This window comes from Ceratotherium simum, chromosome X (assembly GCF_057802395.1).
Source record: "Ceratotherium simum simum isolate JZ-2026a chromosome X, ASM5780239v1, whole genome shotgun sequence".
NCBI classification, from domain to species: Eukaryota; Metazoa; Chordata; class Mammalia; order Perissodactyla; family Rhinocerotidae; genus Ceratotherium; species Ceratotherium simum.
Window position 1 is genome coordinate 120,040,481 of NC_141940.1, and position 12,504 is coordinate 120,052,984.

Sequence of the window (12,504 nt, forward strand, 5' to 3'; positions counted from 1 at the left end):
TCGTGTTACTTCCCTGTATTGGCCATCCACTTACACTGAAAATGATGATCCAGAAGAAAGGGGAAAGACAGAGCAACCCATAGTTCCTTTCCTTTTAGTTCTTTACCCATCAGCAAGCCAAAGGTAGTGGGTGTTGGTAGAGTGTATTCATATCATGAAGTAAAATGAAACACTACTGAGTTAGTTTTGTGCAGCATTTCTACTTTTCTGACTAGAATGAAATACATATACATGTAAGAGCTATGAAGTACAAGCTGTGTAATTTCAGTGATTCTGCATACGAGTTAAATGCTCCTATATTTGAACCTAAAACTTGAATTGCACAATATAAGGATGATCGGTAAAATTCATACTAATAATTTAAAATTTTAATTTATTTACCTAGAATGGCATTAAATAGCAAACAAGAAACTATGTTGACAAAGAGACCACAGAAGAAAGGGAAAACCTTTACATTTTAGTACCTTTATCAACACTTTTATCCTGCTTTTTGAACAAGGGGCGTACATTTTCATTTTGCAATGGGCCCCCAAAATTATGTAGCCAGCCCTGCATACTCAGCAGCATCCTATAATATCAAATAGTCTTCCTTGAGAGTCTCTTCCAGCCTTCCAAATCTGAACCTCTGCTGCCAAACCTGTTCTCTTGGAGCAGCTGAGTGGCACACTCCATGCAACAACTATGTGACATGGCTCCTCTTGACTCAGACTGATCAGAGTGTCCACTGGCACAAGAAGTACTACCATTTCTCATTATCCTTGCAATTGAAGAGGCTCTGCCCCAGAAATGGGCCATTGATAACAAGATTTTATTCAAGCTTTGAGAAGAGCTACAGGACAAGGGCTTGGCAGGGAACTGCTGTTTCCTACCCCTTGGTGGATACAGTAAGGCTCTCTGTCACCAGCCCTCCTCTCCTCCTCTTATGCAGGAGTGCAGACAGTAATGAAAAGACACCTGCCACAAAGGTGATTCCGTGTCCTCTTAAGTTCAGCCAATTTACTTGGCAGCATCATCCATACCCCCCACTTGGCATTTGGCACAGGCCAGAATTTCCTGCCTGTGCCTCAGCCTTAGGTGGTGACATCAAAATTACTCTCTGCAAGGGTTGGCTCAATGCAGAAAGAAGAGATCCAAAGGCCACTCAAAAGAATCAAGGGGTGGTAGGCAGCCCCAAGCTAGTATTTCAATTACAGGCTGTGATGGAAACCTGGTCATCCAGGTGCTTCTCCTCTTTACAGGTTGGCTGTCCCTGTGATTCAAAATGGACTTTGTGACCCACCTCACGTACATCACTAGGGGCTACATAAAAGCTCAGAAGAAAGAACTCACCCCGTGCACAGTGCACCAACTAACTTGCTGTCTACAGCTCCGCCCGAATGCACATGTCCCAAATCTGTCCTAGTCAAGTGGCCCAAGGAACTTCAGATAATTACAAACCCTTCAGATACTTTGGCCTGCCGGACAAATAAGCCAAATGTTTTAAGGACTTGTCCTAGAGTGATGGCCAGATTAAGTAAACCAGCAAAGTTTCAAAAACAAATGCACAGGGAAAATGACACAGCCTCTGATCTGGGAGGAGTCTGCCTAGCACAGCTCTTTGTGCCACATGCCGAGTTAGATCCGGAATGACAGTGTTGTTTCAGAGCCTTCCTGTTAACAGCACTTCCATCAACTCTGCAAACTCACCTTCCAGCTGGGAGCAGTGATTATTAACTCAGCGGATAGGTGCTTTGTCAGATTTGAAAGAAAACAAAGCTGCTCCAATGAAGGGAATAAACAGCTCCTAATGTTCAGCCTGGGAAGCTTTTGCGTTGACAGAACATAATTACCTTTCATTTCATGTAATGATACTATCACTTTTACTTTGTTCTTCCAATTCCAAAATTATAAGATATCTCTCTCCCCTTGACTGGATGCTCGGGATCCTAAGGAACTCACGTAATGAAATGGCATTTGCTCTTGCCATGAGGCAATTATTTGCATTTTATGCAGAATTCATTGTGTGCACTCAGAAGCGATATATTTTACTTAGGAATTCTTCATCAAAAACACAAAAAATGAGGGAAACTGCCTCTTCTGTAACATAATACCAGTTCTTAACTCTTTGGATATTTAAAACTTCATAAAATAACAGAGCAACCCACCTCAAATAGCTCTCTCTGACTTCCTTTATTGGCACAGCTGTTAATTTCCACAAAGACCTTCTGCATTTTATTACCAGAAACACAGGGTAAGCACGTGGGTAATCGCTCAGCTCCATTTGTCCTTTCTTGGATGTGTATTAAAAATGTAGGCTTGACAAAGCAGGAAATTGACGTCTGCTTCAAATATGAAAATAGTACACGGGCTGATGAGTGCAGCCACAATATCCACATCCAACTTTACAACTTAACTCTTCTTGACATTTTTTTTAATTTTTAGAGAAGGAAAAGTTCAAGGGCACTCATCACAGAGTAACAGATTAAGGGATTCATCCACAGAATAACAGTAAGACTTTCCTATGAAATCTTGGGGTAAAAATCAAGAAAAAAATACCTGAAGAATAGCCGTAGAACTTCCAAATATGCTTGAAGGTAATCTATCGCTTCTTCCCTCTTTAGGGCATTTGAATTAGACTAAGTCAAGCCTAGACGGAATACTTTGGGGCTCACACATAAGGATGAAGTAAGGCTTTGCCATTTCTAATTTCCATGAAGACAGAATCCTATCACATTGACTTGACTGTCTTCTGTCGTGGGTGATTACAAAAAGCGAGTGGTGCATGCAAATTGCTCGCCTTTCTTCAGATTATTCTTTTCTGGAGGTAGATGAGCCAAAAATACATTTCACATTGACCACTGAAATGACTGGCAGATAGGAATGGCTAAACTTCTCCCACGCTGGGCCAAGTCCATAGTGGAGAACAAAATGAAAGTTTCCATATCTCATTACTAATCTCCACTATTCAGGTTTCAGAATTGAATTCTTCTGCATTAAAAAGATAGTGACTCGGTTTAATTGCCCACCATGGGAATTGCTGGTAGAATAATAGAACAGTGTGTCTTGTCCAATACACATGCAGGGTTACTTTTTGTGGACTCATAGGATGAAGGCGGCCAGAAAGCCAGCAGGCCAAAAAAGAAAAACAAAGAGCTTCTTAAATTTAGAACTTGAAAAATCAGGGCATGCAGTTTGGAAACAACCCTCTGGTCTCCATGCCCACCCCCCCCCATCAGTATCCCTAGACTCCAACTTGGCTCATTATAATCATCTATCTTAGCAGCTAGTGTTTTAATATTTATTTTGTTCATGCTTTAATTTTTCCTTCAATCTACAAAAACCAAAATTACAGATTTATGAAAGCACATTATTTTTGCATTAACTCTCCCCAACCCCACAGTCAAATAAGCATGTCCTTACTTCATTTAACTCAAAAATGGAAAATAAGTAACACACAGTATTCCCCATTCTCTGCCTATTAAACTTATTATGTGTCTCTAAAGGGATTAAACGAGACATTGCTCAGTTGAGAATGATGGCTGGCCTCTCTGTAGCGTGAGGCCCATGACAACGGCCTGCATCCTTGTCCAGCCCTCATCCCCACTTCCAGCAGATTGGATTAATTCCTCCTTGGGGGCTTCCACTGTATCTAAAACATATTCCATTATTTTACTTATCACTCCCAGCACACTCTAAGATCCTTGAAAATAAGAACTTGTCTTATTCATCTTGGTATCTTGAGCATGTAGTGGTGCTCAATAAATGTTGGGTGGATGGATGTTGAGTGTGGCCAAGGAGAGCTTTCGAAGGAAGCACATGACCAAGACAACCAGGAAGATCAGGCCCAGGTCTAAGGATGCTGAGTGGGGAGGTTATGGCAGGGACAGGTGGAGGTGAGCTGAGCTGAGCATACATGGATAGGGCTGGGTAATCCTAGGGGTGGGGATCAAAGCTATAGAATATAGGGGCCTTAGTGTGGATTAAATTCCATGACAGAGCCAAAAGAACTGAGGCCTTAGAGTCTGAAGATATGGTACAGACACTGGTCTGACTAGCCACAGGATGCAGAGATCCCAATCTCTGTGAATATTCAGCTTTTTCTGCAAAAGGGAGATTCCTATATGTGCCTGAACTATGTCAGAGGACAACCGTCAAGATTAAATGAAATCTTATGTCTTGCAAGAATTTTCTAAACTTTGATGGTGTGATACATAAATAGAGTTATCTTCTATTACCCAAATCAGAACACTTTGAGAGCAAAAGGGGTACTATCAGTAATTATATCAGAATTATGATATAGTCACTCATCTATGTCTATATCTATATCCTATATCCATTTATATATCTACAATGATATCTGTATATATCTATCTATAGCTACATGTACATCTATACCTACATATATTTATATCTACAACTACATCAATATCCACTTATATCTACACCTACACCTATTAGTTATTGATGCTGTTATTATAACAATCATCTCAGATTACCTCACTTTCTCCTAATTTCCCTCTCCGTCCATCTCTCCCTCTCTTATCTATTTCTCACCAGGACACTCTTTCCTAAGACTCTGTCCTTTCCTTGTAGTTTGTCTCTTCCCATCTGTCTCTCTTCCTTCCCCTGCTCTGCTCTTTCTCTTAAGTGGTAATAATAAGGAACTGAGAAATTTTTATTTTGCATCTGTCATGTTTCTTAAACAATGTTTTCTGTTCCTCAAAAAATGTATTTCATATTTTTCTAAGAATACCAACAAAAGTTGTTCTCTCTTAATGGGAAATCTGGTGCATTTGAACAACCAATGGATTGCGACTTGGTACATGTGTGTAAACTTAGGGGATGCCATTTGATTCGTCTGAGTTGCAGTTTTATCATCTGGAAAATGGGATAATGATTCCTTATTTAATGAGGGCATGTACAGAAAAGTGCTTTAGAGCAGTAGCCATAGCTATTCATTAGAATCGCCAGAGGAGCTTCTGCAACTCCCTACTCCTAGGCTCTACCCCAGATCCAGTGCTGTGGACTGAATGTTTGTGTTTCTCCAAAATTCCTATGTTGAAGCCCTACCCCCGAAGTGATAGTATTTGGAGGTGTGGCCTTTAGGAGGTAATTAGCTTATGAGGATGGAGCCTTCATGATGGGATTAGTACCCTTATCAGAAGAGACATAGGGAGATGATCTCTCTCTCTCTGTTGTGTGAAAATACAGCAAGAAGGCAGCTGTCTGCCAGCCAGGAAGAGGGCCCTCAACAAGAACCGGATGGTGCTAGCACCTTGATCTTGGACTTCTTAGCCTCTAGAACCATGAGAAATAAATTTCTATGTTTAAGCCACCTAGTCTATGGTATTTTATTACAGCAGCCCAAACAGACTAATCACCCAGGCATCAGGAGTTTTTACTGCTCCTCAGGCTATTCCAATGTGCTGCCAAGGTTGAGAACCACTAGTCTGTAGACTATACAATATTATACAAATGTACACTAACATGTGCGCAATGGCATTTTTGATTTTTTTTAACTCTATGGATTAGTAACTCTTTACAGAAAACAGGTTATCCAGCCCCACTGTAAATAATTGGGGATGGGAGAGGGAAGATGAAATTTGAACACATTTTGAATTACCCTGGGCTGTGTTCTGAAAGACTCATAATGATAGAATTATCTCATTATTTAGCTCTAACTTTGAATGTGTGAAGCCTGGTTCCTCCCATAGCTTTGTCCCTTGCTCGGAAGTAGTTGCACCTCCATCAAAACAATTGTCTGATGTGGGTTATCCTTTAGATCCTAAGACAAGATTTAAAAAAAGAAGACATCTAATCTGTTTCATAGAGAATATGTCAAAGAGTGAAAAATTAAATGCAAAGGTGCTAATTACTAACCACACATTAATTTTCAAATTGTTCTTTTAACTTCTGAAACTAATGAGTACAGTTATACTCCAAACCCGGGCTCCCAGAAACTCTGGTAATTAGAGTATCTCTTTGTAATGGACATTACCCAGTAGGAAAGAAAAAAAAATCAGAATGATTCTCATTATTTATAAAACTCATTAGTGACAAAGGAAGAACAAACACTTTTCAAAGAAGTACTATTCTTGACATCTTAAAACAGTGTCACTGAGAGGACTATGGAAACTTATTTTTCAAGTGAAAAATCTCCGTAGATTTGGAAAAGTGACACAGGAGACTTTAGTTTTAAAACTTGCTGTTTAGTAATCAGTGCAGGTTTCTCTATTAAGTTGCTGATTCACTCTTACATGTTTTAAGAGCTGGCATTAGGCCAGTGTAAATGTTAAATTGAGACCTGGGCTGGCCCTTAAAAATGTCAATGACGCCAGTGGAAATGCATGTAGGTAGACCTATCTGGGGTTCCCAGAATCTCTAACAAATAGGCCTCAGTTTGGGTTTCTATCTATTGACAAAATGACCTGGAATGTACCAGAACCCAAATCCAACCAGGGAAAAAGAAAAACCCAAGAAGTCTGAGATATAAATTCATAATCCATTTCTTTTAAAAATTACATTTCTTTGGCAGAAAGTTTTATTGTTTTAAGTCAAAGCATCTAGGCCACCTCAACTGAGCCAATTACATAAATTCATAACCGTGTGACAAAATAGATGGCACGATATCAAAAAATATCTTTCTAGCAGTATATGGGACTTGGGCAAACTATGAAATTAAAGATTCAGAATCTAGGGTGTAAGCAAAACTGTTGGCCTTTCTTCCAGTATTTGAGCTTTCTGGGAGAGTCTGCTCCCACTGCCATTTCCACTATAGTTTCTCTGTGAGCATGTCCTCAGGAAAGCCCTGAAGAACCAGAAGGCCACTGCCCACAGGCTCCCTGGACTGGGTCACGTTCAAAGGCAACTTGACTCTTCCGAGGATGGACCCAGGAGGCAAACCCCTCAGTAACAAGCTGTACTCTGAAGAGGGGTCCTCTCCCCTGTGCAGTAATTCTAGGAAGGGGAGAGATTTGGGCTGCAAAGACTGAAAAACTGACCACAACACTCATGTGAGTTTTTCCCCTGGCTACTTTCCAATAATCTTAACTTGCAAGTGCTAGGCTGTCCAAAGACCAAATCCCCAAAACGCAATCTTGGCAGATATTTTTATTTTTATAAAAATGATCCCCCACCTCATGGTGATCCTATGTTTGCTAATCAGTCCATAGTCAGCTTGGCTGGAACAAAGAATGCAGCCTGTGGTATGAAAGATTTTTTCCCCTTGGTCTTCAATCTCTGCTCAGTTGTATTAGGCTAGGGCCAACCATGCTTCTGGATCTCAAACCTATTTCACTAATTTCTTGTAATTAAGAATGTTTCACTTAGGTTGAAGAAGAAAGCAGGGTGGATCCTTGCTGTTTTGAGAAGTGTGATATAAGAACTTTTCTCATACAACTGCAAAAAACCAGAGCACTGCAGCCTCTGTGACCAAGGTAAACATAGAATTACCATGTGATCCAGCAATTCCGCTCCTAGGTATATACCCCAAAGAATTCAAAGTAGGGACTCAAACAGATACTTGCACAGCAATGCTCACAGCAGCATTACTCACAAGAGCCAAAAGGTGGAAACAAGCCAAATGTCCATTGACAGACGAATAAATAAACAAATGTGGTCTATACATACAATGGAAAATTATTCAGCCTTAAAAGGAATGAAATTCTTAGATATTGCTACAACATGGCTGAACCTGGAGGATGTTATGCTAAGTTAAATAAGCCAGATACAAAAGGATAAATAGCGTATGATTTCACTTACGAGATATCTAGAGTAGGCAAATTCATAGAGACAGAAAGTAGAATAGAGGTTTCCAGGGGTTGGGGGAAGAGGGAATGGGGAGCTATTGCTTAATGAGTACAGAGTTCCAATTTGGGATGATGAAAAAGTTCTGGAAATGGATAGTGGTGATAGTGAATGTACTTAATATCTCTGAATTGTACACCTAAAAATGGTTAAAATGGTAAATAAAATTTACCATTATGTTATCTAAAACATAACCATTGTATGTATATAACATATATAGCAGAACCATTATCTAATGTATATTTTAATACAATTAAAAAAAAAGCAGCACCACAAAAATCCAAAACCTTAGCCAATGTCAGTGGAAGAAATTTACAATACAACCCATAATGCACATAATCCTTTTAGCTGATTTTTCTAGTAACAGATGAGCCGGTAACATTCCTGTCTCAACCATTTCTAGAAAGATTTCTAAATGATACTCCTCCATGTCAAACTTTAGTTACTAGCCTCAGATAATGAGTATAACTGGCCTTGGACTGAACAATGAAAACTTTTGCTCTGGGCTAGGATTACCATGGTACATAGTGTATTGTCACTCTAAAATGGCACCTGTCCAAGAATAAAGCAACTTCATGTCACAAGATATAGAAGGCATAGGAGATCAAGCTGCTTGAGAAATGGCCTCTAAATGCCTATGACTCCCTAAACTAAGCATGTTAATTCTCCTGAGTCAAGGGTCAAAATAGAGATGTCCAAAAAGCCAAAGATTTTACTGTTCATGCCATCTGTTCAACCTACTTGAGGAAGCAGTCTCGGCCATCCCGGTTTGCCGTCATCTCCCATCCATAGGGTGGCACCTGGTTCAAGCCCCAGGTTCCCGAGGGAGGCGGCCAGCCTGAAGACTTGGTCCTGTGGCTGGGGAAAAAAAAGAGAAAAGCATCATTACACCTGACACATGGACATTTCTTCAGAGACAAACTCCAGAAGGGACACGGGACTTGCTCCTCTCACTTGTGGGCTGTATCCTCAGCTGATTAAATGAACAATTAGAAAGAATGTTTTCGTGTCAAGTATCATGCTAGGCCTTTTCTTTATAGTATCTTGCTTACGTTTTCATAGATGTCCTATGAGGTAAGTGTACTTATTCCACCTTACAGATGAGAAACAATTAATGGCTCAGAAAGATTAAGTAACTTTCCTGAGGACAAACAAGCCAATTTTGAACAAAAGTTTTGTATACTTTCCATTACACTAGGTATTCTAGAGATCAGACATTAGGACGGTTTGGCACATAAATAGATATCATACCACAATATAAATACACATGTGAAAATAAATTACTATTCTTATGGATCTTAAACAAATAACCTCAAGCCTCAGTTTCCTGGACTCCTTTGACCAAAATAAAAAATTTCCACTCATATTAACCACACTCCAGTCAAGGTGAGTCATAAAAACCTTACACAAACTCTCAATTTAATTTGCAATGAAAATCCACACATTAACTTTTACAATTTCCAATCCACACCTTAAATTCTACTCATCAGCAAAATGAAAGGATAGCTTAAGGAGAATTTTCTAGAAGCGGGCCTTTCCGAAAGCAAGAAGAAAGCAGAAGTGACTCCACGTGACAAGCAGTTGTGACGGGCAGCGTTGCACAGTCACAATCCCTAACCAGAGGCTTCAGCCCAGTTTCTGGAGTATCACTGAATCCTGGCCACTCCTCTTCTACCCAGGACCCACAGAAATCCCACCATTCTCTCACGAACACTGAAGACTCCTTCAGAGCTGAACCATGAAAGGCAATAAGCAATGCCATTTTAGGATCAACCAATATCCCTCATCATTTGGCCCTTTTGCTCCAGGTGAAGTTACTCACTCTGGATAGCCTGTAAGATCCTCTGGGTGGTTCCAAATTGCAGACTGGTACCAAAGGGTGTGGGAAAAGCAGTGATGATATTTCCATGGCCTCACAATCAGTGTGACAGTAGTATACCTGGGAGCCCTTTATAATTAGAAAGAAGTGCCCCCTCTCCCCAACCTTGCACCAGGCATAACATGCCCAACTTGCACAACCGTATGTGGCAGCTCTCATGCGGAACTGTTGCCCTCCCGCGGCAAACATCCAAATCAGAGGTGTCAACCTTTCTGGAGGAGTAGAGACTTTTAATTCCCCAGGACACAGGGTAACTCACCCCCCACCCCCCACCCAACTCATACATCCAACTATAACCCAGTGAAACAAGCCCATTTCCTGCAAGTTTCTGGAGAGGAACAATTTTGCATAATTTTAACCACCTCCGTTGCTTTTCTTTAACTTCCTTTCAGTTTTCCCACATCCTTCATCAAGTGTGGGGAGCAAAAGAGTTCACAAACTTAACACGGGTCTTGCAAATTTAGAATGACACCATAGGATTATTTTATGCCCGGTGACTATTAAAAGAAAAGACAGGCACCAGTTTTTGTTCCTCTTCTTCGTGCAAAAGTCAGCAGTGGCAATTTCCTGTGGTGGTTTTTTAAAAATGTGCTGCTTCCCTGCAGTGAGAAAACACATGAATTTGCCACCCTGAGGAACTACAAAAAGACCGCCCATTTCTCTCCACTGGCAGAGAACACATTTGGAACGGTTTCTAAGTGTGACCAGGAAAACAAGCCCTTGGAGGTATGAATACAGTATGTCCTGTTATTAAAAAGTTTTGCAAAAGCAGTAGTACAGTAAGAAGTGACACGAAGAATATTCTTGTAAGTGAAAGGAAGCCTATGTAGAGAATGCAACCATTTATTCTGGATTACTAAATTATATCCTGCATCAGAAAGTTAATCTTTCCCAGAGGGGCTAATTTATTAAAAACAAATAAACCGTCTTTCTTTTCTCTTCTCTTTTCTTTCCTTCTTTTTCTCCCCCTGAAGTCTAAATCACTAAAAGAAAGACAGAGGCTTCCTAACTTATATGTAAAATACTGTATTATAATAATGAGCTGGAGGAAGCCTGAATTTTATTATAAATTACTTTCTGTACAGTATGTTCAGGAAGCAGCAAACAACAGTTCAGCAAGATGTTTTCAAATAAAACCTTTTGTCATAAAACATCAAATGAAGTGATAATACTGGAAAAATCCACAAACACTAATTGAGTTAAGTCAGGTCCAGGGACATCAGCTGAAATAAAACAAATAATTGAGTAATTAAAATCAGACATGACTATATGTCTGTCTGTTAATGTGTTGACATAAAATACATGAGTAGCAAAGGCATTAGTAGAACTTGGCAAATTAAAAGTGCAAGGAGAAAAAATAACACCCTTTGTAAATATCTAACCATAACAGTCTTGAGAAAAATCAAGGATGAAAGTCATAATTATGGAGAGATTTGGCTCCCACTTCTGCACAGTATGATTACTGGAAGACCAGTCCCAACAATATCTAGCCTTGGAAGCTGGTGGTTTACTCTCTGCATACTGGGAAGGTGCTCCAGGGACCTCCTTTCCTGGCTCCCATCTCTGTGGCTGCACCAAACTCTCCACCACTCCCCAACACCCCCCATCCCATTTCTACTGAAAGACACAGTTTTTTCTACCTGGAGAGAAAACAGGTGGCCCCTTGCAGAGCAACAGCAGGGCTAGTGCATATAAAAGTAGAGTCCTCTGGCTGTTTTGCTTTAGAGCCCTCTCTGATGCAGAAATTATACCTGGTTCCTCTGGATAGACCAGGTGCTGTTACGATGACAAAATTCCGTGCACAACTCCTCATTTTGGGCAGTAATGTTGACCTGTGTCCCAGTGTGAGATGCATGCACTTTATTTTCCCCCATTTCAGAAAGACCATCCTGAGTTCCTGGGCACCCTTCCCAGGGGCTGAGGCCTTTTAAAATCCCTCCTCTTTGAATGAGGTCTTACTTTTCTTGTCCAAGGACCCATTAGCCTCAAAGCTCCTCTTGACCACTTCCGTGGAGCCCAAAGACTCTCCTATAACTAGGAGCCCTGCACTTCTGCTCAGCTGCCAGCATTGCTTAGAAAGGTATGCAGGTTGGCCCATTAGATCATGTGTAAGGATATCCTCCAGCCTAGGGTGGCCGGATTTAGCAACTACAAACACAGGACACCCAGTTAAATGTGAATTTCACATGAACAACAATTTTTTAGCATAAGTATATCACATATAATATTTGGAGGATACTTATATTAAAAATTTTATTCATCATTTATCTGAAATTCAAATTTAACTGGGCACCTTGTATTTTTTCTGCAAACCCTACTCCAGCCCCCCAAATAAATGAACACCCAGATTCGCTGAGAGTATCAAAGAGGAGAGCTTCCCCATGGGGCTAAAATATAGCCCCAAATCTTTAAGATTTGCCTTCACCTTAGTAGGAGGACTGAATACTACTACCACTGAGTCTAAAATGTGAAAAGAAGCACCCTCGGCTCCCTGGCGAGACTCAAACCAAACTACAACCTCCTCCTAATGTGTCTATGGGAGTGACGAGAGGATTACAAAAGTCGTCACAATCCAAGGTTTTACGTATTTCCCAAATTGAGCTGATAAGAATTACCTGGCAGTGCTTGTTAACTATAAAGTTTACCAGGCCCTAGAAATTATGATTCAGCAGGACTGGATTAGGACCAGGAATCCATGAGCATGTGTGGGTGACTGTGTGTGTGTTGAAATAAGCAATTCAGATGATTCTTATCTTCAGGTAGGGTTGCTAGATTTAGCAAAAACCAAGAATGTCCATTTAAAGTGAATTTCAAATAAGCAATGAATGTTTTGCAGTATA

General features: G+C 40.4%; 1 protein-coding gene across 1 annotated transcript in view; it reads right to left on the reverse strand.

Moving 5' to 3' along the window:
• The window catches only part of FRMPD4 (FERM and PDZ domain containing 4), a 535,550-nt gene that overhangs the window by 190,300 nt on the left and 332,746 nt on the right, over positions 1-12,504 (reverse strand). The window contains exon 2 of the mRNA XM_087426512.1: positions 8,527-8,643. Within this exon, the coding sequence (XP_087282638.1) occupies positions 8,527-8,643 (117 nt within the window). The remainder of the gene's footprint in view (positions 1-8,526; positions 8,644-12,504) is intronic.